Source organism: Procambarus clarkii, chromosome 50 (genome assembly GCF_040958095.1).
Source record: "Procambarus clarkii isolate CNS0578487 chromosome 50, FALCON_Pclarkii_2.0, whole genome shotgun sequence".
Classification (NCBI taxonomy): Eukaryota; Metazoa; Arthropoda; class Malacostraca; order Decapoda; family Cambaridae; genus Procambarus; species Procambarus clarkii.
The window spans coordinates 6,499,559-6,527,124 of NC_091199.1; the positions used below are offsets into that span (position 1 = coordinate 6,499,559).

At 43.6% G+C, this 27,566-nt stretch overlaps 1 protein-coding gene across 1 annotated transcript in view; it reads left to right on the forward strand.

Moving 5' to 3' along the window:
* The first annotated feature begins 6,264 nt into the window (after positions 1-6,264).
* The window catches only part of Arfip (ADP ribosylation factor interacting protein arfaptin), a 29,529-nt gene continuing 8,227 nt past the window's right edge, over positions 6,265-27,566 (forward strand). Inside the window, 5 exon segments of the mRNA XM_069303400.1 lie at positions 6,265-6,392; positions 9,049-9,309; positions 10,078-10,299; positions 10,508-10,653; positions 16,381-16,556. Coding sequence (XP_069159501.1) covers positions 6,374-6,392; positions 9,049-9,309; positions 10,078-10,299; positions 10,508-10,653; positions 16,381-16,556 — 824 coding nt within the window. The 5' untranslated portion in view covers positions 6,265-6,373.

Sequence of the window (27,566 nt, forward strand, 5' to 3'; positions counted from 1 at the left end):
GGGGCTGAGTATGTCGAATTTTACGAGGTAGGAATAGAGCTGTTTGTAAATAATTTTTTCAAATATTTTTGATAGAATGGGTAGATTTGATATTGGTCTATAATTGTTTATGTCCGCCGGATTGCCTCCTTTATGGACTGGCGTTACTCTTGCTTTTTTGAGGATATCAGGGAAGGTGTGACACTCTATAGATTTGTTGAACAGTAGTGCTATGGGTGGGGCAAGGGCATGGGAGGCTCTCTTGTACACAATGGACGGAATTTCACTGGTGTTCCCTGCCTTGGTTTTTAGAGAGTGTATGATGGACACAACATCTGCCGGGCTGATTGGTGAAAGGAGAAGAGAGTTTGGATAGCTGCCTGAGAGATATGTGTTAATATGTGTCTGAGTCTGTGGGATTTTACTGGCAAGATTAGCACCAACCGATGAAAAGAAACTATTAAATTCATTTGCCATTTCTAAATCAGTTGACGGTATATCCCCATCCTTGTAGAGTTTTATTTGGTTATGTGAGTGTTGTTTAGTTCCTAGGATACTAGAGATAGTTTTCCAAGTGTTTTTCATGTTGCCTTTTGCTTCATTGAATCTATTCACATAATATGCAAGTTTTGCCTTTCTTATGATACTGGTAAGCATTGATGAGTACCTTTTAGCTACTTCCTTTGAAACTAGGCCAATCCTAACTTTCTTTTCATATTCATGTTTCTTGTTGATTGAGTTGAGAATGCCACTTGTGAGCCATGGATTGTTTAATCTTTTGTCAGTTACTTGCTTTGTAAGAAGGGGACAATGAAGGTTGTAGAGGCTTAGAGTTTTGGAGAGGAAGAGGTTAGCTAATGAATTTATATCATGGGTATTATTGAATTCAGAATCCCAGTTAATATTGTGAAGTGCCTCTGTAAGATTGTCTAAAGCTGATTCACTGTGTAGCCTAAATGAAAGTTTCTTGCTTTTTGGTGGTGTTATGTCCATGTTCGCTATGAGAAAGGTAGGATAGTGGTCAGTTGTTCTGTCGTAGATTATACCAGATACAAGGGGAGCTGTTATGTTTGTCCATATGTGGTCCAAGGTAGTGGCTGATGTTTGAGTGACTCGGGTAGGTTTGGTGATTATGGGGATTAGCATACAGGAGTTCATGCTGTTAAGGAAATAGTCAACTTGAGAGCAGTTTTGTTGACCCAGGTCAATATTAAAGTCTCCTCCCAGAATGATGTGGTTTTTGTTGAGATTGTTGTTTATAATAAGATTCCTTAGGTTGTCTGAGAAAGAAGCTATGTTAGTATTAGGAAATCTATAGATGGCTCCAATAGTCAAAGAGGATTTAAGGGATTTAATTGTAAACTGAGCAAAAGTATATTCACAGTAGTCATCTCTGTCACTAATAACACTGTTGCAGATAAATGTATCTCTGTAATATATAGCTGTGCCACCACCTTTTTTATTAGGCCTACAGTTATGAATGGCTTTATAACCAGCTAAGTTGTAGAGTTGGGTATAGTCTTTATTTAGCCAAGTTTCTGTTAAAATAATGAACGATAGGTTAGTACCTAGTGCTGTGAGTAGTGCATTTAAATCGTCAAAATGTTTACCAAGTGATCTAACATTTTGGTTGTAAACTGATAGACAGGTGCTATTTTGGAGTTTGTTTTTAGCCTGGTGTGCTGTGAAATACTTACAATAATGATGATCAATGTGCTGGTTGGTATAGATATGAGACAGAAGATTTTGATCAGGATCAATATCAGTGTGCATAGAGATGCAGAGGGATCACGATACAAGATACACGATAAAGCAAAACACAAGAATAAAAGCAGATACAATAAAATAGTAACAATTTAGAAGTAAAATAAAGATCCAATAGATAGCCAGGGAGGACACAGAAGTTACATAAAATAAAACACAAAAAATCAGTAGAGACTGACAATATAAATGTAAAATAAAAAATAATAAGAAAAATAATAATCATAAAAAAAAAATGATCTTGAAGATAATTAGCTTAGTAATGGTTAATTAACAGGGTAATAAAACATTATACATTATATATGTATAATACACATGAGAGAATGTGCAGTGACTTAATATCTAACATATTAAGAGATTTGAGTAGGGGTACCGAGTGATGTCTGGGGCCAGAGTTGGATATTGTTCTAATAGCGGCTTTGTGTTGGGTAATTAGAGGACGTAAGTGATTTTGGGTAGTAGAACCCCAAGCACAAATACCATAGTTGAGATAAGGATAGATAAGGGAGTAATAGAGAGTCACCAGAGTCACAACTACGTCACAACTATCAAATTGACAGCAACACATAGATGATGAAAAGCTGAAGAAAACATAGATGAAGAGAATGACCTTAGAGTCAGAATCCATCATGCATTAAGAGTTGCACAACAAGTGAGAGCAGCAGTAAAAAAGAAAGCGAACCAAACCCTGGGAATAATCAAGCACACCTTTACCTTCAAGGAAAAGAGAGTAGTCGTTCAATTGGGGCGCCCCCACCTAGATCATTGCAATACAATACAATACAATACAATACAATACAATACAATTTTATTTAGGTAAGGTACATACATACAATAAATATTTACAAGGATTGTTTAACTTATAGGTAGAGCTAGTACATACAATGCCTAAAGCCACTATTACGCAAAGCGTTTCGGGCATGATAAACTTAAATGACAAGCTTAATACTAATTGAGCATAATGAGTAGAATGAAAACAAGAAATGAAAACATAGATGAAAAAGCAGCACAAATACAATTATGTCGACAAACAGCGCTCTTTAAAGAAAAAAACAGACATTGGTTGACAATAGAAGGGTAAGGTAGGTTACAGGGAATTTATTAGGTATAGCTTCGCTTTTAACTTAAACTGGTTGAGAGAGGTACAGTCTTTAACATGGTTGGGAAGGTCATTCCACATTCTGGGTCCCTTGATTTGTAGAGCATTTCTAGTTTGATTATGTCGTACTCTAGGAATATCAAAACTGTATTTATTTCTGGTGTGATGCTCATGGGTTCTGATACAACCTTCTATGAAGCTTTTGAGATCAGGATTGGCATTATAGTTTAGCGTTTTATATATGTATAATACACATGAGAGAATGTGCAGTGACTTAATGTCTAACATATTCAGAGATTTAAGTAGGGGTACCGAGTGATGTCTGGGGCCAGAATTGGATATTGTCCTAATAGCAGCTTTGTGTTGAGTAATTAGAGGACGTAAGTGATTTTGGGTAGTAGAGCCCCAAGCACAAATACCATAGTTGAGATATGGATAGATAAGGGAGTAATAGAGAGTCACCAGGGCAGGGCGTGGTACATAATATCTGATCTTAGAAAGAATGCCCACAGTTTTTGAAACTTTTTTTGATATGTTTAGAATGTGTCCCTGGAAATTAAGCTTATGGTCAATGAGAATGCCAAGGAATTTGCCATCTAATTTGTTACAAATTTGGGTATTGTTTATTTTGAGATTTATTTGATTAGAGGATTTATTGCCAAACAGAATATAAAAGGTTTTGTCAATGTTAAGGGTGAGTTTGTTGGCAGTTAGCCACAGATGGACTTTATTTAGCTCAGTATTTACTGTGGCATTTAGAGCAAGGGGATCAGGACTGGAGTAAATGAAGGTTGTGTCGTCAGCAAATAGAATTGGTTTGAGGTGTTGGGAGGCATTTGGAAGGTCATTAATGTAGATGAGAAAGAGGAGAGGGCCAAGTATGCTGCCCTGGGGAACACCAATGTTGATGGGTAGGGTGGGAGAAATTGTATTATTCACAGAAACATATTGGAGCCTGTCAGTAAGGTAGGATTTGAGGTATTGTAGGGAGTGTCCTCTGACTCCATAATGATGTAATTTAAGAAGAAGGTTTTGGTGGTTGACAGTGTCAAAAGCTTTACGCAGGTCCACAAACAACCCAACAGAGAACTCATTTTTATCAAGAGCTGTATGAATCGAGTTAAGCATACTAATAAGTGCATCGTTAGTGCTTTTTTTGGGTCTGAAGCCATATTGGCAAGGGCTAAGTATATTGAGTTTGCCTAGATATGAGTAAAGCTGCTTATAGATTTGTTTTTTCAAAAATTTTTGACAAGTTTGGCAGGATAGATATAGGTCTGTAGTTGTTAACATCTGTGAGATTACCACATTTGTGGACAGGCGTTACTCTCGCTTTTTTTAGAATATCTGGGAAGGTTTGGAGTTCAAGTGACTTGTTGAAAGCAATAGCAGGGGCTAAAGATCTGGAGGCTTTTTTGTAAATTAAAGTTGGTATCTCCTCAAGGGCACCAGACTTGGTTTTAAGGGAAAGGATTATCTCATTGACGTCAGTGGAATTAATAGGCTTTAGGTACAGAGACTGTGGATAGTTACCTGAAAGATAGTCATTAATGTCTGTACTGGAAGATGGAATATCATTTGCAAGGGATGAACCAATGGAAGAGAAGAACCTATTGAACTCAGTAGCAGAATCAGAGGCTGAAAGCTGACCATCGTTATTAGACAGGAGAGTCGGTTTGTTATTTAAAGACTTCTTTGATCCCAATATTTGAGAAATTGTTCTCCAAGTTTGTTTAATGTTGCTCTTTATTTGGGTAAATTTATCTTCGTAGTATTTAGTTTTGGCTCGTCTAATTATCTTAGACAGCAATAATGAGTAATTCTTTGAGAATTCTTTGGAGACAATTCCTAACCTATACTTCTTAACCTATTGCATCCGATGTCGATCCGAACAATGCCTTCAAAAGGTCAGATGCAACACAAACAAAGAGCAACGTGTTCAAGCTCAACAAACCACAATGTATGATAGAAAATACGAGATGCTTTTTCACCCATAGGGTTGAAAACCCGTGGAATCGCCTTCCTGCCGAAGCCGTAAACGTCAAAATTCTGCTGGGTTAAAAAATACAGCTAGAAAGGGATCATCAGGGCAAATGGGGGGACCTTTGACAAGCCGCCGGCTTCCTGTCCTCGTCGAGATCACTAGTGTTGGTGGCTATCAGGTAAAAAATTCAGGCAAATAAATCCATGGAACAGCCTACCCGCCGAAGCCGTAAAGGCCAAAACTGTGTTGAGTTTTAAAATATACCGGGTAAAGATCATCAAGGCCGCCGACTTCCTGTCCTCGTGGAGGCCATTAGTGTCTTAGTAGCCTTCAGGTAAATTCAGGTAAATGTTCTTTCCTGATTCCATGTATGTCTAACCATCCCATGAGATGGGGATATTAGATGAATTTATAACTAGTGTTTGATCTACATTGTGTAATCCTTCACATAGAATAAGGTAGCAGCATATTACTGTGCATACCTAAGCTTGTTAATAACAAAAATGTTTTTCAGTTTAGTTCATTTATTATGCACCCCATACCCATCTTGGCGGCGGTAGTGGAAAGAGTTACAGAGGCACATAATGGGCTTAGGGACTAAACCCCACAATTCATTTAGCTAAGCAAGTTACAATCTTGATGAGCTAGTTACAAAATTCAATATAAGTCGTCATATCAACAATGGGTTCGAGATCGACCACAAGTACAATTTCTAAATTACAGCTGACGTCGCCGTCATTAGACCTATCTCTCCATGAGAATTTGTGCGCTGAGACAAGTTTTGCAACTCTTATTTGTACTATATATTTATAGGCCGACTGAATATACAGTATATAGAAACCATTTTCCGCATGATTTAAAGATGTCATACAAGTTATTAAACATATAAGTCATACTCAATTATGCATATAAAAAACACATACCTAAAATGAAATTATTGTCATATATATGATAGGATATGGTCGGTGTGCCCCAGACCGGGCAGTAATGGGCAGAGGCGAGGCAGGGGGCACAGACCCTAGGGGCGCGGGTGGAGGCTGCCTGGTAATATTGGTCTACAACAGCCTACCCGCCCCTGCTGTAGATCAAAACTTTCTACAGTAATTACTATAAATACAAGTGTGGATAGTTGTGCTGTAGTATGTGGCCCCCCAACCACTTCCCACTTCAACTACTTTATATTTATCTCGCTATCTTTGCCAATAGCATTTCATTATATCTCATGCATTCGAATGTTAATGCAATCTATAATGATTTGTAGTGGGTATATATTAATAATACAGGTTGTAAAAGCGGTAAAAATAGTATCATAAAAGAGGGAGTCGGCTACTCTAGGTGATACGCGGCATGTGACGTCATCAGCAGACAGCTTGTGTGTTTTGATGATATTTGACAGCTTCCCAAATTGTTTTATTTTATGAACCACAGCCCTCGGTATGTAGACACTACTCTTGCAATTTGACTGTGGAGGGTTATGTAGCCTCCAAAAGTGTGGCGGGAGGCGAGAGTGGGGGCGGGGGTGTGGTGAAATAGCGCCCAACTGACATGTCATGTGGTTTGGCGCCGAGGGTAACTTAGCCTTTCAAGTTTTCCTATAGTTAGGGGAAGGTATTTTTTATTTCGCGGTCATGTCCGTGCTGGGGGAGGGTGCCCTCGAGTACGGGGCCTCGCCGGCGGCCTCCGGCACGACGGGGGCCACCGGCGTATATGTCTTAAGGTGTTGCAGTGTGAGGACCCGCCCATTACTGTGTCTGGGACGGCACCCTCGCTTATTGTCCTCCACCTGACACTTGTATTGACCCCAGGGGTGGCAGGTGTTTATCCCTGTGTGTGTGTCCCCCACCTGACACTTGTATTGACCCCAGGGGTGGCAGCTGTTTATCCCTGTGTGTGTGTCCCCCACCTGACACTTGTATTGACCCCAGGGGTGGCAGGTGTTTATCCCTGTATGTGTGTCCCCCACCTGACACTTGTATTGACCCCAGGGGTGGCAGGTGTTTATCCCTGTGTGTGTGTCCCCCACCTGACACTTGTATTGACCCCAGGGGTGGCAGGTGTTTATCCCTGTATGTGTGTCCCCCACCTGACACTTGTATTGACCCCAGGGGTGGCAGGTGTTTATCCCTGTGTGTGTGTCCTCCACCTGACACTTGTATTGACCCCAGGGGTGGCAGGTGTTTATCCCTGTGTGTGTCCCCCACCTGACACTTGTATTGACCCCAGGGGTGGCAGGTGTTTATCCCCGTGTGTGTATCCCCCACCTGACACTTGTATTGACCCCAGGGGTGGCAGGTGTTTATCCCTGTGTGTGTCCCCCACCTGACACTTGTATTGACCCCAGGGGTGGCAGCTGTTTATCCCTGTGTGTGTGTCCCCCACCTGACACTTGTATTGACCCCAGGGGTGGCAGCTGTTTATCCCTGTGTGTGTGTCCCCCACCTGACACTTGTATTGACCCCAGGGGTGGCAGGTGTTTATCCCTGTGTGTGTCCCCCACCTGACACTTGTATTGACCCCAGGGGTGGCAGCTGTTTATCCCTGTGTGTGTGTCCCCCACCTGACACTTGTATTGACACCAGGGGTGGCAGGTGTTTATCCCTGTGTGTGTCCCCCACCTGACACTTGTATTGACCCCAGGGGTGGCAGGTGTTTATCCTGTGTGTGTGGGGCTGGTCACTACTGTACCCCACCTGACACTTGTATTGACCTAGGGGTGGCAGGTGTTTATCCCCCGTGTGTGTGTCCCCCACCTGACACTTGTATTGACCCCAGGGTGGCAGGTGTTTATCCCTGTGTGTGTCCCCCACCTGACACTTGTATTGACCCCAGGGTGGCAGGTGTTTATCCCTGTGTGTGTGTCCCCCACCTGACACTTGTATTGACCCCAGGGTGGCAGGTGTTTATCCCTGTGTGTGTGTCCCCCACCTGACACTTGTATTGACCCCAGGGGTGGCAGGTGTTTATCCTGTGTGTGTGTGGCTGGTCACTATTGTACCCCACCTGACACTTGTATTAACCTAGGGGTGGCAGGTGTTTATCCTGTGTGTGTGTGTGTGTGTGTGTGTGGCTGGATGGTCACTTGTTCTTCTGTGACACGTATTGACCCCAAGGTGACAGGTTTTACCTATATATATATATATAATTACCTAAGTGTAGTTTCAGGATGAGAGCTATGCTCGTGGTGTCCTGTCTTCCCAGTACTCAGTTGTATAATGCTTTGAATTTACTGGCAGTTTTAGCCTCCACCATCTTCTCTCTTAGCTTGTTCCAACTGTCTACCACTCTGTTTGCAAAGTTAATTTTCTAATGCTTTTCTGGCATCTTTGTTTCTTCATTTTGAACCTGTCGTCTTGTTCTTGAAGTTGCAGTTTTTAAAAATTCTATTTGTCCGTTTTGTTGATTCCTGTTACTGTTTTGTATTTATCGATCATGTTGCCTCTTTTTTTTCTATCTTCTAACTTTGATTTATATAATGCTGCTAACCTCTAGCTCTTCTCCTTCATCTCTATAGGCCATTTAGTTGCATGTCTTTACATCTTTTCTAGTTTATAGTGATGAGCTTCTTGAACTATGGGCACCATACAGCTGCTGCATATTCTAGCTTTGGTCTCGTTAAGATCGTGAATAATTTCTTTAGTATTTTGTTATACATGTATTTGTGATAATGAAAGTCGGTAAACATAGCAAATGCTCCTCGAACAATGTTCTTCATTTGATCCGTGAATGACATCCTAAACCACCATTAGATCTCTTTCTTTAATAGGATTTTGTAAACTTATAAAATGGTGTTAGTAGTACAGATTAGAAGGGGATTTTTATTATATTCAAATTTGGGGAGTGGGGAGAAAAATAATTGTCAGACATACTATGCATCAGAGAAAGGAGTTCATAAGTTAGTGATTATAGTTCTCCGAAGGTATGGGTGTGAGAGGAGAATGAATGTAGAGTTATGAATAAGGGCACTGAAATGACATGGAAAGACAAGGGGGCCCAGAGTGATAGTGAAAGATAGAAGCAAGAATACTGTATGTAAAGGGATGTCATTACAAGATCAAGCATGTGGTATTACAAATGGCATAATGATGGACAGTTCTTGGGACATCTTCCTTGGTAATGCAGATTGATGCTGTTGACTTCAAAGAAATTTTGTAGCAAGAACAGAAAGGCATTTTGAAGTTTTAAAAATATTCAACTTGGTAAATGTTGTTTTGTGCATGTGTTACAGATCCAGTAGGAAACATGGATGGAGATCTTAGTGAGGGAGGAATGCAGAGTGTTGCTCTCAATGACGGAACACACTGTGGGGAGACCCAGCCTCTAGCGGGCATCCCCATGTCCAATGCCATACCCAACTCGGGGGTACAGCCTCAGCTCACTTCTCCTTCACAGCCTATTCCCACTCCTCAGGCTCGACCAACGTCCCTACCGCAGTACCCTCACAACCCAGGCTCAGCCTACACTTCACCCAATAGTGCCAGCAGTCCTGGTGAGTTTTAAGAAAGTTAATGTGTTGGGCATGAGCAGAATTGTCAAAACTTAATTAAATAAGTATATAATTGCATTAAAAGAACAGTATATTAAGATGAATGCTGTGCATAAAGATTAAGCATTAACTAAGATGAATAAACTTGGTCTCTCCATTAGGCATACAATTTAGCAACCCGTTCTCCTTATATGAAAATACAGTACAGTACTTGCAGTAACAATGTGGTCAATTGTATAAATATGGACGTGAAGAATCGGTAGAAAATAGACTTGTATTATTGAATTTGGACAAACAGGAAAAGTGTTTTTATTTATGTTGCTAATAAAAACTGATCTAACCTAATCATCCAAGGCCTAATACATGCTCGTTCAGGCCTTATATAGTACCCTGTATATATGTGCTATACTGGGCCTAGGAATATTTAGGTATGGTTCTTAGCTTTATTTTTTCTGGACTATAAAATTAATAGTACCAAATTCTACTTTCTATTTTGTCCATCGCATCGATATTTATATGATCATTCACATAGTTTTAAAAAGTGCTATCTTATCAAGAGAATGGGATGAAATTTACACATCTGCACACTACATCCACTTGGCAGTGCATTTCATCACTAGTCTAGAAGCACTGGGTGATGCATTTACTGTAGTTGTCAGAATTACTGTACAGTATTGTATAGTGTTAAGGCAGACAAGAAAAAGTACCTGTTTTTCCACCTCCCATGATAGACCATTTAAGCCCTAGACCCCTATGTAAGGAATGTTTCAGAATACGGCAATAAGTGGGACTGTTATATCTCGCCGTTTCCAGCCATGTCGCCCATTCCATTAGCTACACCAACGTCTCCTGGCACTGAAAATGGGGCTGCTGTAGTTCGTACAAGTTCTAGTAAAATGGAAACGATTAAGACTTGGTCAATATCTACATACAAGTGCACCAAGCAACTCTTATCTGAGAAGTTAGGAAAATCATCTCGGACAGTAGATGCAGGTGAGCATACTACTCGGTTATTTATAATTCTTCACAAATGGGAAAATTGAAAACTTAGCTTGTGTTTCTTCCATGAGTATATGCTTACAAATTAACTTTGTATAAACTGATTAGTAATTCTTGAGATGTAGACTTTCCAAAGTCAAGCAAATAGACATTCTAATTTCTTAAATAGAATTTATAGTAATATATTTGTTTTAATTTTCAGAATTAGAAGGGCAAATTGAATCACTTCGTGACACACAACGTAAATATTCCCAGATATTACGCTTGGCGAGGGCTTTATCCTCGCATTTCTTTCATGTGGTACAAACACAGCAACAGCTGGGAGATGCCTTTGCAGATTTGGCCCAGGTAAAAGTGACCATATTTTAGTGTAATACTGTATTTTTTATATTACACTTAATATACAGTAACTGTGTCCTTTTCCAAATGAATGACTATGCTTGTGTTTGTTCTGATGTGTTCTTCCTTGCCATGAAAGAGAGATCCCTTGTGTAAAAAATTGACTGTGTCCTACAGCCTTAACATATGAATGTACTGTACTGCTTTAGTCTCTTATGGCAGGAGACATTTTGTGCTTGTAAAGCTTTTGATAGTGAATTGGGTGGCCTCAGTTGCATTGGATGCTGTGTCCTCCTTAGGAGCTTCCTTTAAGGAAAAGGGCATCATACAGACTATCTCAAGGTAGTACAACTACTTTCAAGTTATAAAGACAATTAGCTGTACCTAATGTAAAATATTTTTTGTAGCCCACCCTTTTATTTTGTTAGAGTAATCATCTGGTGGTACAATGGGAGCCCCACTACCTGTATTTGACTTGCACATCATATTACTTTGGCTATTTCTGCCATCCCCTATATTCTGTTTGCTTATGCATTGCATTTTTATCTCCTGTTAAAGTTGCATGTACTGTATTTCTTGAAACATGTAGTTCATTTCAATAGTTGTAATTCTATATCCATCTCTCTCTCATTCCATGTCTATGCCTTATTCCTGCAGGTGAAGGTCAGAAGAAGTATATACTTGTCTTGCTATTGTTTCTCCACATGTTGAGTTGTGTTTCCTTCATGATCTCTCCCTTATCTCCCAAGGAGAGATCATGAAATCTCTCTCATCATGAGAGAGATGATGAGAGATCTCTCTCTCCCTTGTATTACTTGCTTCTTCATTTCTCCTTGTTTTATATTGAACATTCTCTCCTTGCATAGTATCCGTCTCCAATAATTAAGTTCTTTGACCTTAACCAGTACAATACATTATCATTATTAATACACACAATTATTTTTTTCTTTCATGCTATAAAATATACTTAATGCTTGTGTGGGTTGCATCATTAATTTATTTATTGAATTAAGTGGACTGTATATTAAAACTTGATGTAACATAATCCCATAGTGGAGGGTAATTCAGTTGTTCAGGTTAATTAATTTAAGATTATATAGTGTTTTATTTCAGTCTTGCTTAATTTAATGAGTAGACTCAATTGCTATATTCATTTGTTAAAATATTAAAGAATTTAAACTGTTAGTTAATGAGTTTGAGCAGCTTAGCTGTTTTGGTGATTTGGGGCCAGATTCACGAAGCAGTTACACAAGTACTTATGAACTTGTCCATCTTTCCACAATCTTTGACGGCTTTAGTTACATTTATTAACACTATCGCGTGCGCCACGTGAGCATTGCAGACTTTGGCGTCATGGGGCTAATGGTGCGGGCGAGCGTGCGACGACACCTAAATGTGTATACTCATTTCAGTTTTCTCACGTTAATTCTCGTGCTACATCATTCCTTTTTGGTATCATTGTGTTCGCAATTAAATTCCCTGCAGATGTATATGCATATAATGTCCAAAAGCCTGGTGAGACTCCCTGCAGCAAAGCCTAAATTACCCGTGAACGAGCACCAATTTGCACACCACAACCTAATGTGTATACTCGCTCAGTTTGGTAACATCAATTTTCATGTTACATCGCTCGTTTTGGTATCAAATTGTTCACAATATAAAGGCGCACATTTTAAAACTAGTCCCATAATAATAGCACAATAAATAGAATTTTAACAAATATCTTAAAATTTAAAATTTAGACCCAAAAACATATTTATAATCTTTTAAGTGTTCTGACATCAAGTTTTGTGTTACATCTTTCATTTTGGTATCAAATTGTGCACATTCTAAAGGTGCTTATTTTGAAACTATCTCGAGGTCGATCGGATAAAAAATGAATTTTATACAAATATTTTTGTAGTGGGCGCGAGTCCTGACCACTGCTAGGACTCAAGAGAAAAAAATGGACATGATCGGTGTCCAAAGAGAGCAATAATGTTAAACAGTTTACAAGAGTGAAAACATCCCAATCAACTATTGCTGTTGTTATAAACAGCCTCCTGGTGCTTCAGAGTTCATCAACTGTTTAATAATTGTAAACAAAGCCGCCAAAGATTGAGAAAAGATGTACAGGTTTGTAAGTGCTTGTGAAACTGCTTCATGAATCTGGTCCCTGTAGCACGCAAGTTGAAGGAATCACAGTATGGGCCCAGGGCTGACCTCATGGTAAATGTAGTGGCTTCCAGTAAACTTGTAATGATGCCGATTCATTTTATGTTGGCAAATTCTTTATTAAATAGGAAAATCCCATATTTATGTAATTAATAATCCCAATTTTATCAATAGTTAACTTTAATTTGCATTAAGGAATTAATTTTTTACATTGATTATGGGGTCTTCCTGCAGCCTAACTACCCCCCCCCCCTCATTTCCAACATGTATTTACTCGAGAAATAGCCAAACCTTGCGTAATGGGGTCAGAATACTTAACAGTTGTGAGACAGAAACAGGGTGGTGGCTGTGAACAGGGCTATGCAGCTGTTGGCCAACTATTGCAAGAGTTATGTTCGCCAACGTGGTGTAACACCAACGGGCACTATCCACAATGGCGAACCCTCCACCCTCCCGCACCTCTCGACTTGATAGTCAGTGCGAAGGTTAATGCTAAATTAGGAGTGGTCTTTAAATTCTTATGAATTAAGAAGTCAGATTATTATATTATTAACTCAACATACCAATTAAGTATTAATTTCAATCTCCATACCCTTATTTAATAGAGATATTTAATGGAGCAACTACAGTTCCTCAATTTCAGTGAGGAGATAGCAACAAGAAATTTTAGAGAGAGTATTGTGTCAGCCACAGTATGCGGCCGCATAGTTCTACAGTTGTAACAGAGGACAAGTCCTTGTATAATTTTATTTTATTGATTAAATTTTAATTGTTATTTACATTTTTGGTTTTATTAATGCTTAAATGTGGAAATTATTTCCAACAATGCTCTCCTTACCTTTCTTACTGTAGCAACATGAGAAAATTTAATGGCAGTCTCTTGGTTGACCCGTAGTACAGCATCAGTCATGTCTTTCAAAATCTAGTGATTGCATTGGCCAAGAAAATCATAATTTTAGGGGGTCATGGCTATTTTAGCCTTGACCATCACCAGGTGGTTGTGTGCAGTATGGTGATCATTTGAGTGCACCGAGGCAGCATAACTTGTCTTGTGAGTACATTTACAGAACATCAGAGGTCCATGACTCTTCAACCTCCTGCTAATGAATATTAGACATTTTGCTGGAGCAAGCTTTCAAGAGGGGCCTTGACAAGTGTTTCTTAGTTACCGGATCAGCCCAGCTGTGATGGCTAAATGGGCATGTGTGCCACAAAGATGAAAATTATAATAAATCAGGCAATTACCAAGGCAGGCTTGCCATAAACTAGATTAGGATAGTAGAACTACCACCAAAATTGTCCATAGGTAATTCCTAGTCAAGACTACAACTGCTGATTCAACATTCTAATGACTATCGTTACTAACCCTATAAATTAAAATTACAAAGATATTTTGGTAACATAATAAAAGAAAAGCTTAATTTGAGAAATTATGGAAGTCATAACTTATTATGTAAGTATTATCCATTTCCCACTTAAGGAGGGAGGCATTATGTTTTAATGTTTAGAATAAGTGGTCCTGTGCTCTATCATAGGATTGTCTTCAGGTTTGGGCAATATTACTCCGCTCTGTGTAATGCTTGGTTTAATTCAGGTTAGGACAATATGGCTCTGCTCTACGTATTAGTTGGTTTAATTCAGGTTTGGACAATATGACTCTGCTCTGTGTAATGCTTGGTTTAATTCTTAAACTGTGCAAAACTTCATATGATGTGTGACATTGAGCTCAGTTTTTTAAATTTTCCGAAACTATATTTTGTGTATAATCTACTAGGCAAATGCTCCAACTTTGTCTAAATGATACTAGTGTCACATGAAAAACAAGAAAATGAAAAATAATTATGAAATTGAACATTGAAAACTTCATATTTTGAAATCGGCTGCAAAAATATAAAATACCACCAACTGTTCATTTGGTGTTGTTATTCTCTCAAAATAGGATATGATCTTCATTTTCATATATTTAGAATATAGGTTTTCAGTATAGTTTACTGTAAAAAAAAAAAAATTGGTCAATATGGCATTTGAAATACAGTACTGTATGTGTAAATTTAGACAACAAAATTTTTTAACTCCAAACGTTTAGAGTTTATGAAAAATCAATTCAATAGGGATTGTAGAACAGACAGCTGTGCACATTATATGTAAAAATGGTGAGAATCGGTCAGAAACTAGATTTTTGGATACCGAAGTAAGTTGAAAATCTAGTTATCGATATAATTGAAGTTCAAGTTATTGACAATGAATAAGGCAGTTCTAACTCATGAATTTACTTGTATGTTGTAATAAACATTGTTTGGCATTCGTACTCAACTATGTGAAAGTTGTAGGTCACTGTTGAAATATAGTAAAGAAAAAATAACCCCCCCAAACAACTAAATATAGGGATAATTATAATAATTTAAGGGATATTTTATATAAGTAAAAAAGCCCTAATCTGGTCCCTAATCATCAAAACAACCTAAAGAAACAAAGAAAATAGTTTGAAATCTGTGAAAAAATCAGCCAACACAAATTCAAAGTCCCAAGTTCTGAGAGTTGTGACTAATTTATTTGTTGACCAAATTAATTGTGTCTTCACATAGTTAGGAGTATGCATTCTCCAGGATGTAAAGGTTACAACAAATTCAAATAATAAACAAAGGAGGAAAAAACCTCAAAACCTAAAAAAAAAAAAATCTTTTAAAAAAAATATTTTTTGGACATTGTTGAAAGTAAGTGATAATAACATTGGGCAATGTATTTATATGATGTATAACAAAATAGAGCATAATAATAACGTACTTATCATTATTATTTGTGTTGTGTATTATTCATCAATGCTATAAAGGCATCAGCTGTATAGCCACTTTGTGGACACTTTTTGCTACCATTCTTCTTCGTTGTGAGTCGGACAGGTGCTTGCATCTCTATTATTGCATTATCCATCAGTTGCAGTTAAATAGGAGCTGTTCTTATCAACAAAACTTTAATTTTTTTTTAAATATTCGCCTAAAATAAATTTCTAAAAATATTTTAATGAAAGTTTTACGACACTGAAGCCAATAAGTTGGAGATTTGTTTAACATTTTTAAGTAATTTTGACATAATTCAAATATCTTTCGAATTATACCCCCTTATGCTGAGCAGTTTAAGGGTTAATTCAGGTTTGGACACTATGGCTCTGCTCTACGTAATAGTTGGTTTAATTCAGGTTTGGAAAGTATGGCTCTGTTCTACGTAATAGTTGGTTTAATTCAGGTTTGGACATTATGGCTCTGCTCTATGTAATAGTTGGTTTAATTCAGGTTTGGACATTATGGCTCTGCTCTTTGTAGTTGGTTTAATTTTGGGAATCAACAGGACGTCTGGGCTTTGTCAATTCAGTAGAATCCCACATTGTATAACTTAGCAAGTCAGAATGGTACCGTTGTAGAGTTTGCGACTGGAAGTGCCTTGGTCGCATGGTCAAGTCACCTCAGAGTTCAAGTTTATTTTCTCATTCATTATATTGTTTGTATCATGTGATGTACCCTCTAGAGTGACTGACATGCATGCACATGTTGATGTTAAACATTCTATATCTTTATTTTCTATATTCAGAAATCACCAGAGCTGCAGGAGGAGTTTATATACAATGCTGAAACTCAAAGGACTCTCACGAAGAACGGAGAGACTCTTCTTGGGGCTTTGAACTTTTTTGTCTCTTCGGTAAATACCCTATGCAACAAGACTATGGAAGACACTTTACTTACTGTCAAATTATACGAAGCTGCAAGGTATGTTTAAATATTATTTGCTTTCTGGCATTTTGTTGAGAACAAACATGCAATATTAAGAGATTAAGAAACGATGTCTTGCAGTGGCTTTAACATCTTGGGTTAGTTGTCTTGGTGCTAGTTCATATTAACCCTTAAATGGCCAAGTTGTTTAAAAGTGCTTCTTCGTGGTGTGCATGACCAAAAATAGTTTGCAAATCAAATTAAAAAAAAGTTTATATTCGGTTTCAATACTGCTCTTACTGTGGCGTGTGAGCTGGGAGTAATATTCACAGGTACTTGGGCTGCATGTGCTTAGGGTCCCCTTCCCTTAGTGCCCTGTAAGTACTGCCCTAAGGGCTTGGGGTTCTCTTCCATAAGTCACCTTGGGTCTATCTCTGTTGGTGTTTCGCTGCTTGGCGATTGACCGCCCTGAATGTTTTGGGGGTCTCCACCCTAGTTTGCCTTGGGGTAAGTGGTAGTTTTTGCACTGGTGGGGCGCAGGGTACTGCGTAGCTAGTTTTCACCTATAACAGCGGCCGGCTCTGTTCCCTCTGGGTACGTTGTCATTCTTGTGAGGTTTTTCTTTTCTTTTTGTTTTTGCCTAGTGGGCGGTCTGCCTTGGTTTTCCTCCACCCTTATATTAGGGTTATTTGTGTGTATGGTGGTACCCCCGTACTTCCACCGCTGAACCCCCTCGTGAGTGGACACGTTCTGGGGGTTCAGCATTAGCAGTTCGATTGGTAGCTTGGGCGCCGGTTAGCAGTACCCTGCCTGGGATAACTCTTAGCAGACCCAGCCTAGGGTCCCTGGGAAACCCCGCGGGGGCACTTGGGTGCACTGGTTGAGACCCTCGAGTCTCCTCTCGCTTTGTGCGAGTTTGAGGGTTGCTCTGTCCTCTTGTCTCAGGGCGATGCTCATTTTTTTGCCTTCGTCATGCTGCCTGTTGGGTCGGTGACACATTCGACCCTGAGTCCTGCGAGCATTGTTGCTTGTTTGTGGCTCCATTCACCCAATCTGTTGATGACATTCTTTGGGTGCAGGCGGCTCGCGCATTGCCAGATAAGTTGTTGTAACGCGCAAGTTTGGTTGCTTCCCTGGATGCCCCGAGGCTGCCCGATTTTGCTTCTAGGGACTCAGATTTCGGGGTATTTGTCGCATCGGCCTTGGTTCAGTTTGCACCCCCCTCGTTCTTGCCCTGCTGTGGTTCGTTCGGTTTCCCCTTCCCCTGCTTCCGGCTCCTGGGTGTCTGAGGACTTCGAGGTCGGGGCAGGGTTTCGAGGTTTAAGACTCGACCAGTTTTGGGGGTTACTCCTTCCGGGGTTGCGTCGTAGGCATTCAAGTCTGTTCCTCTAGCCGTAGCTCCGGGGTCTGACCAGTGGGCCCGCTCCCTTCCTGCTATTTTGGCTGCCCCGGCTTTTTCTTTTGAGGCCGGGGCTTTGGAGGATGACTTGCCCTTGGGGCCTGATGTGATGGTTCCCGGGGTTGAGGAGGAGCTTACTTGGGGGCCTTGGGCCCCGTTGGACCCCACATGGGTTTTCCGATCTTCTGACCGGGGCTTACTGTTACTAGGAGTGGGGTTTTCCACTACCCCCCCATCTGCGTACAAGTTGACTTTGTGCTTTCCATGTCCCTTTTGGTTCATCGACTTTGTCCTTCTGTGGGGCATTTTCTCCACTTTCCCACCTTTCTTCTCTAGGACCTGTGTTCTGTGCCACAATCATTTTCTGTTGTCTCAGGTCCTGCATGACTGATGGTCACGGATGCTATTGGGTGCATCTGTGCCTTGGTGGTTTTGTGCTTGTTGGTCTAGGATCTCGAAGGTTCGAGTAGATCTTCAAGGCTTTTGCATTAGTGAAACGTCTGTCGCCTTCCAGTGGGGCTTACCTCCAGTCCTTTCTAGGACTCGTTGGTACTCTTCCGTACTTTTTCTACCCTTTCGATGCTATTTCCGATTTTTTAATAGTCGCCCCTTTCCGTCCTTTGTCTCGACATTACTAATTATAGTTACATATTCCTTGTTGGCACCTTCCCCGGGATTCGAGTGGTGCAGCCCGGACCTCATACGTCCTGCGCATGCGCTGTGGGTGATTGTTTTGGTATGGTCAGTGTAAACATGTGTCGGTGTTCCGTGCACTTTCTCCCAGGTAGTATGCCGCTCTCGCTTATCTTATCTCTCCAGTCATCGCCCCCTAGATTTTGGGGGAATTCTGGGTTTTATATGTTGGGAACACATCTAGTTCTTTCTCTGCTTATGGGTGTAGGGTGGCTGGGAATGGCCCCTCCTCCGCCTCTCCACTGCACCTGAACTCCTGCACAAGCATCTCTGGACATGCTCCTCTAGCAATGCTCCCAGACTATTACACGGCTACGCTCTGTCGTGTCAAGATAGTGCCTACACTCTTCAGGTGAGATTATACAGTCTGGTGACTGCCAGCCACCAGCCATTCTGAACACTTTCATTGCCCGTCGTTCAGTGCCTGGTTGCACCCATATATATATATATATATATATTCCGAACCATAATGAGATGTGACCCAAGTAGCAGTTGGGTCGGCCCATATGTTGCATTTTTGCGGTGGTTGCCCGGGTTGACATCGGCGAGCGCTGATTTTAACGTTCAACATTTCCCCTTAGCTATGTCGTCCTCTTGTCGCAGTTGTACAACACTGACCTAACCTAATCTAACCTACCCTCACCTAACATTAAAAACTTTGGATTTTTGGTTTACTGAGTTATCAGGATGTTTTCAACAAAATTCTTGGGGCGTTCCCAGATTTTGACTTGGACGACCGTTGTGGGAGCACAGTGTGTGGGTTTCGACCATATGTCCGTTCCATATACACATACGTATGCCTTGTATACATTCGGCGTATATAAATGCCTTTTATACCCCTCGCCTTCCTCCTTTGGGTTGGAGGACTTGTTTCCTGTTCTTAGGGTCTGGGTATTGGTGCTAATGTGGGGTATGCTTCTCTCATTAGCACTTGAGTTTGGGGCGAGTGTCTTGTTTTCCCTCACTACTAGTCTGTGTATATGGTTCATGTACCTTCTGTTGCCGATTGTTTATGCTCTTGTCCCTGGCTTCCAGTGCTTGAACTGTCTTTCAGGTCTTTTCATTGCATTTTTACATCTTCCTACCTCTATACTACACATTGTTGTGTATCTTGGTAGGTGCATCTTGGCTAGTCTCATGCTCGTGCTAGGTTGGGATATGTTCTTGTTCAGTTTCCTGTTGTAGAACAGGCCCGTGTTCCGGTATAGCTCTGCGTTCTTCCTCTTCTCCCTGTCTGTCACTACCAGCATCTGTGTTGCACTGTCTGCTGGTGTCTGTAGCTTTCCAATCACCCACTCCTGCCCCTACGGTTCCTTTTCATTGGGGCGGGGGGGCGTATGACTTCTGTCCCTGGATACGACATGTCTTTGTGTTCCATCCTGGACAGTACATTTTTGTTTTAGTGCAGTACATGTCTTTCGTGGTTCTCCTTCCTTCCTCAGTGACGCGTGCATTGTTCTGCCCTGCCGGGGCTGGTGGTGCCGCTCCTGCGGGTTGTGGTGTCACTGTTTTTCGCTTTTCGTCTCAAGTTTTGTCTTGTGGTGCTTGTTTCCTTGTTGGCCTCTGCCTGTTCCTGGGCTCTTAAGTTTTTTGCTGCTCTTTTTGTCCTTGCTGTTTGCGGAGTTTGCGACTCAACAGTTTCTGCAAGCGGCGGCTTCTTGTTGTCAGTTGTCAGGCTTATTGTTCCTTCAAGGGTCCCGGGGGACCCTTGAAGGAGTGGGAGACGCGCTCAGCTGGGTTGGTTTTTTCCCGGCTTGCCGTGTTTGGGTTCCTGGTTCCCTGGTGGACATTTCTTTAGGTTCTTTGACAGCCTTGGTTCCGGCATTGCTTGCTCGGTGTCCTCACCCAGGGGTTTTTCCCACGGCTCTGCCTCTTTTAAATGGTCGGTCCAATCTGTGGTGGGGCTGGTTCGGTCTCCTCCTCGAGTATTCTAGTCTGGTACTTTTAACTCAAGTCTCTCGCCAACTGTCTGGAGATCAGGTGGCTTCTTGATGTGTCCCACCTGAGTGCTTCGTCTCGGTGGCGGTATGGGGTTTTCTGTTGGTCCTTTTCTTTTTGTCTCTTCGTAGGTGTGCTGCAATCTTTGTTGTCGGGGGTCTTGTCCTTCTCTCGTGGTGGTTCAGGGCCGTCATCTGGCCGCATACCATCACCCTGTCTCGTGCAGCACTGGCGAAGCCACTTCAGATTGCTTCAGTTTTGTTGTTACTTCTCCACCGTTTAAGGGTTGTCTCAGGCATTGTTCGCCTCTGGCCTGCTTATGCTCCACCTGAGCCGTCCTGCTCTTGGGCAGGGTGCTCTTTTCTCTCTCCCTCTCGGTTTGTTGTGGCCCCTTCAGTTCTGGTTTTTGTCAGTGGTTTCTGCTTCTTGGGGTTCTGGTGGTCGGTTTGTTCATTTGAGGCTGTCTCTTCTCTTCTTTGTGTCTGGTTGCTGTTTTCCGCCGTTCTTTGCGTGCTATGGTCTCTGTGGCCGGGGCTGCGCTTTGGGTTGATCCTGGTTCCCTTCCCTGTTCTCAGGTTCGGGTCTCTCAGGTCATCCGCTGGGTCATTCTGTCTAGCCAGCCTGCAGTCTCTCCCCATGCCCTAGACGTTCGTAGGTTTGTTGCGCTTGCTGCCGTCGTTGGTGGCATGTCTTGGGCTGCCATTTGAACACTGGGTTATTTTGGCGGTTGCGCTGGGTCCTGGCTGCGTGCTCCCTCATGTATGTTCGTGTATTTTGATATCCAGCCTCAAAACTGCGGTGTGGATTGCCGGCGTGGGGGTCTGGGGTTCTCCCTTCCCTCTCCTGGGAAGGGGGAGCTGCGCAGACATGCTGCGTGGCTTGTGTGACGTCATGCTTGTTTGCTCGTTTACATTTGGGGAGTTTTGTCCACTCATTTGGCAATTTTCATTGTTTTTAACCAGAATAGGGGTTTGTTTTGTTGCGCTTACCTTTTTGGGAGCCTGTCCCGGTTGATGGCAGATATAGAATGCTCCAAATCACATGTGCATTTCTATAGGCCATTGCTCCTCGTGCCTCTCTGAGGGGGCCAGGTTCTGGCTCGTGGTCTCCGGTAGCCCTAGAACTCCACCCACATTGACTGATGCAAATAGTTAGGGTATCCATATCAGCCTGGATAGCTCCAAGGAGCCTCCGGGGCTCGCCCAAAAAATGGCGTTTCATTACGTTCAACGCTGGTGTTTTGCTTCTCAACTTGCTTGTCGGCAGGCGGTGCTTGCTCCTTCCTTGGAATCCGCTTGGGCCCTGGCTCTTAGGTTGTTTTCACCGTTTTGTCCGCTGCTGTTTGCAGAGTGCGGTTGTGCAGTATCTGCAGGCGGCTTCGGCTAATTGCTATCCTCTGTCTGATTTGTTAGCTCTCCGGAAGGGCTCGTGGGGGGCCTTCCCGGAAGGGTCATGCCAGGGCTCAGGGATTCTTCCCATCGTGGTAGGCCAGTGGTGTCAGATTTAAGGCAGGTGCAGACTTCGGTTCCGTCTGTTTCTGGTTGGCGGGTGGGGATTGCCTTGTGTGCCGCTTCGGTTCTCGTAAGGTGCGTCAGCTCTTTCATGGTTCGTCCCATTGACAGGGTGATGGGGGAGGCTTTCACCTAGTCCCATGATTTGTGGGCCTTTTGGGTCGTTTCGTGCAGCCTGCGGTGGCGTAGGGTGGCTCCTCCTCCTTTGGGGGGTTTGGGGCTTGCGGGGCAGAACTCTTCTCCTGCACTCTGTCGAGTCATCTCGGAGTGGGTTCGCTTGGGTGTGGTCGAGATGGCCTTGTCTCTCAGGTGGGTTTCCCGCCTATTTCTGGTCCAGAAACGAGACTGCGCTGACCTCCGGTTCATTCTGGACTTGTACTGTCTGAACCCGTGGGTTTATTGCCCCTTCTTTCGGATGACTACTCTGTCCCAGGCCCGTCTTCTCTTGGAGCCGGGGGCTTGGATGGTGTCCCTGGATCTCAAGGGCGCGTATTGGCAAGTCCCGATTTATCCGGGGTTCAGGGACTGGCTCTGTTTTGTTGTGGGGCGTCAAGGTTACTGCTTTTGTTGCCTTCCATTCGCCTTGAATCTGACTCGACCTCTTTTCTCAGTGCCTCGCATTTTCACACGCCTTACGCGGGTTGTGGTGACCCACCTGTGTCTGTTAGGTGTTCGGGTTCTGGCCTACCTCGACGACTGGCTGGTTTGGGCTCCCAGCCAGTACTCGCCTAATTGTACTCGCCTAATTGTGCTTGCGGGGGTTGAGCTTTGGCTCTTTGGTCCCGCCTCTCAACTGTCAATCAACTGGTGTACAGATTCCTGAGCCTACTGGGCTCTATCATATCTACATTTGAAACTGTGTATGGAGTCAGCCTCCACCACATCACTTCCTAGTGCATTCCATTTATTAACTACTCTGACACTAAAAAAATTCTTTCTAACGTCGGATGCTGCGTCTGCGTGTCTGCTCGCCAGGGATTTGGTTCTTTCCCAGCTTGCCGGGTTCGGGTTCCTGGTGAACTGGCGGAAATCCCATCTGTTTCCCTCTCAGGTTCGGTCTTGGCAGGGTCTTGTGTGTGACGCTCAGACCGCTTCCTTGTCTCTTCTTTTGGCGGCTCTGCTTCGCCTGTGTTCCCGCCTTCATCTGTTCCTGAGAAGCTTCCGGGTCATGCGGCGATTGCTCAAAGGTTTGTGCGGGAACCTGAACTTTGCCATGATGGTCTACCAGCCAGGTCGGGTGTGGCTTCATCGGCTGTTCTGGTTCCTTCGAGGACCTCCCTTCCATCTCTCTTGCGACCGTTGGGGTCGGCCTCCGGGGGCTTTGCGTCAGTTGCTGCGTTGCTGGCTTCCTCTTCGGGTTTTTCGGGGTTCAGTGCTTTGACACCTACCTGAGCCCTCACTTCATGAGTTCACGGACATGTCGTCTCTGGGCTGGGGCTTTGTGACCAGTGCTCACCAGACAAGCCAAGGACAGTGGGGTCCATCCTTCTGTTGGGCTTACAGCACGGTGCAGGAGTTCGCGGCTATGTGGATGTCGCTCCGGAGGGTTCTGGTCACTCGCGGATCAACGATCTGGCTCCATTTGGACTGTTCCCAGGTGGTTCATTGCCTGAACCAAAAGAGTTCCATGCGGTCCTTGGCTCTTTGGGTGACTCGTCTGCTGAGTTCTCGAGGTTTGACTTTCCTGGCGGTTCACGTTCGGGGGTGTCCAATGTCCTGGCAGGCGGCCTGTCCCGGTTCATTCCCCTGTCCACGGAATGGATGGTCGACGCCAACTTGTTCAGCTGACTCTGTTAGACATTTGGGCCTCCGGAAGTGGATCTCTTCGCGTGGTCGAGGTGTCTCCTAGTATATGTTGCGTCCTTTTCCCGACTGCGAGGCCGTCGGAGTCGACGCCTTCAGGCAGGACTGGGCGAGGTGGGATTATCTGTACCTCTTTTGCCCAGTTCAGCTGTTGCTCCAGGTCCTGGCTCACCTAGAGAATTATCCTTCTGACTCCTTGGTGGCCAGCCCACCCTTGGTTTCATGCGCTGCTTGCTCAGTGTCCGAACCCGAGGGTCTTCCCGTGGCTCTGCCTCTTTCAGCAGATCGGTCCAGCCCGGTATGAGGCTAGTCCGTTCTTCTCCCCGAGTCTTCGCATCTGGAGTTTCTGACAAGTCTATCATCCCTTGTATGGGGCACAAGTGGCTTCGTTGTTGGTCTCCCACCTGCGTGCTTCGTCTTGGCGGCAGTATGAAGTTTCCTGGCGGTCCTTCCGATTTTTCCTATCACTGCGTAGGTGTACTTCGGTCTCTGATAGGGTTGTTTTGTCCTTCCTTTTGTGGTTGTTCCAGGACCGTCATCTTATGCCAAATGATGTCGCCTCGTATTGTGCGGCACTGGCGGAGCCGCTTCAGCTTGCATTCAGCATTGATGTTACGTCTACCCCATTCTGCAAGCTGTCTCATGCGTTGTTTCACCTCTGGCCTGCTCATGTGCCTCCTGAGCCGTCCTGGTCTTTGGACCTGGTGCTCTCTTTTCTCTCTCCTCCTCGGTTTGTATTGGCCCCTTCGGTTCAGGATTGTTTTTCTAAGGCTCTTTCCTGTTGGCATTGGCCTCTGGGGGTCAAGTCGGGGAGCTTCATGCTCACCTCCGGCGCAGGGGCTTCTGCTCCTTCGGTCCTGTTGGTAGGTTTGTTCAATTGCAGCCGTCTCCTTCTTTTCTGGCGAACAATGAGACAGCTGCTTTCCGGAGGGGTCCTTGGGTTGTTGATGTGATTGGTCAGGCCGGGGGTTCATCATGTGCTGTATCTGGTTGCGGCTCTCCGCCATTATTTGCGCGCCATGGCTTTGGTGGCTGGGGATGCGCTTTGGGTCGACTCAGTTTCCCTCCTTCCCTGTTCCCGGGCTCGGGTCTCTCAGGTTGTCCGCAGGGTTATCAAGTCTAGCCAGCCTGTGGTCTATTCCCATGCCCATGATGTTCATAAGTTTGTTGCTTTGACTGCTGTCTTTGGCAACATGTCCTGGGGTTAACATTCGGGCACAGGGTTGTTGGAGGTTGAACAGGGTCCTGGCCGCATGCTATCTTGTCAATGTCTCTGGAACTGGTAGGGCCTGCGTTGCATTGGGTCGGCGGTTGCAGCCAGTTATCTTGACTTCATGTTGAGGAGAGAGGACTGACTGCCTCCTGAGTAAGTCTCTGTGTTTTCCTTGTCTTTGGGTAATTAGCTCCGGGGGAGCCAAAGGGGCTTTCCCCTAGAAAACCAGCGTTGAATGTAATGAAACGCCATTTTGTGGGTGAGCCTCAGAGGCTCCCTGGCATCCCTCCCTCCCTCCAGTCAGCAGTGTTTTCGTGTGTTTTGACATCCAACCTAAGAACTGCTGGTTAGATCTGGGGGTCTGGGGCTCCCCTTTCCTGTCCCGGGGAGGGGGGGGGGGGTTGCGCAGACAGCGGCGCGGCAATGTGATGACGTCATGCTCGTTTGCTAATTTTCGTTGGGGAGTTCTGTCCACTCTTTTGGCTTTCGATAGCAATATTTGCACCAGAATAGGGGTTTGTTTTGGGGCGCCTATCTCTCTGGATGCCAGAGCTGGTCGATGGCAGATATAGAAGAATGCTCCCAACCACACAAGCTTCTATAGGCCCTTGCTCCTCACGCCTCTATGAGGGGACCAGGTTCTGGCTCATGGTCCCTGGTAGGCATGAACTGCATGCACTTTGACTGATGCCAGAAAGCTAATAGTTACATATCAGCCTGGATAGCTCTTGGGAGCCTCTGGGTATTGCCTAGAAAATGGCGTTTCATTACAGTCAACGCTGGTTTTTTGGGCTTAGACAGTAGCTAGACCATTTTGCTCTAGCTACTGTCTAAGGGTTAATTAAAGAGTAATGTAAAGATGAGTTTAGTGAGCCCTTGTTTTGCATATTTAATAAATCCTTAGTCAATCATAGTGCCAGAATTGTGGTGGGTTGCAAATGTAGTGCCAATTTATAAAAAGGGGAGATAGATCACTTGTATTGAACTATTGGCCAATTAACTGAATGTGTGTTTAGGAAAATACTCTAACTTGAATTGTTCATGAATGCCTTTAGCAATTATCATCTTGAAAGACGAATATCAATAATGGTTGCAGAACACGGTTGTACTAAGGGCTCTTCATGTTTAACAAAGTTACTCATTCTTATCCAACATATTCCAAGTAGTAGATAGAGCATGTCGAACATGTAGAGGATTCCAACATTTTATACCATGGCTCTAGCATAGTCTGTAATACTGCGCCTCTTGAAAGACTTGTTAGTTAGGATAAATGGAGTTGTCAGTGGGGAAAGGGGTTGCAGGTGCAGACTTGTGGTTTTTAATACAAGAATTGTTTAATTCTCATTTATACAGAAATAAATAACAGCATTTCTAAATTTACAGATAAAACAAAAATAAGGCAGAAAATATATTCAGAACACTTAAAATCACTAAAATCACATTTATATAAGCTTTTAAAAGGGAGGAAAGATTTTCAGAAGCAATTTAATGTTAACAAAATAGGGTGTTGAGCTTAGCTAAAATAACTGGTAGATCATGTTTATGGAATACTTGGTGCTGAATAACCTAACTGGTCCAGTACCTGGCCTAATGCCTGAATCCTAGGAATTGGATAACAAATTGGTTTCATCGATTCTGGAAGGCCCAAACTGGTACAGTACACCAGTCCATCTTTTACCTAGCCTCTCAAGTAGAGTCACTCAAGTAGAGGATAGTTTGATCCAGATTATCCTACTTAGTTTTAGCAATCAAGGTAATAAGAAAATCCACCAGGGCTGTGAGGTGGCACGAACCTACGAGCCCGGCATTGCCAGTCGCATACTCTACTAGTGGACCACCACTGATTTGTAAAAGTCGTTCAACCTGATTTCTACTGAAATCACAGGAAGTCTGGAGGCCCCTACTGAAGCCAGTCCAAGTTTTTATGTATGTCCCACAAGCACTCTGGTGGAAGGGCAGAGTGGTCCCTCAAGCACTCGGGTGGAAGGGCAGAGTGGTCCCACAAGCACTCTGGTGGAAGGGCAGAGTGGTCCCACAAGCACTCTGGTGGAAGGGCAGAGTGGTCCCACAAGCACTCGGGTGGAAGGGCAGAGTGGTCCCACAAGCACTCGGGTGGAAGGGCAGAGTGGTCCCTCAAGCACTCGGTTGGAAGGGCAGAGTGGTCCCACAAGCACTCGGGTGGAAGGGCAGAGTGGTCCCACAAGCACTCGGGTGGAAGGGCAGAGTGGTCCCACAAGCACTCGGGTGGAAGGGCAGAGTGGTCCCACAAGCACTCGTGTGGAAGGGCAGAGTGGTCCCACAAGCACTCGGGTGGAAGGGCAGAGTGGCCCCACAAGCACTCGGGTGGAAGGGCAGAGTGGCCCCACAAGCACTCGGGTGGAAGGGCAGAGTGGCCCCACAAGCACTCGGGTGGAAGGGCAGAGTGGCCCCACAAGCACTCGGGTGGAAGGGCAGAGTGGCCCCACAAGCACTCGGGTGGAAGAGCAGAGTGGCCCCACAAGCACTCGGGT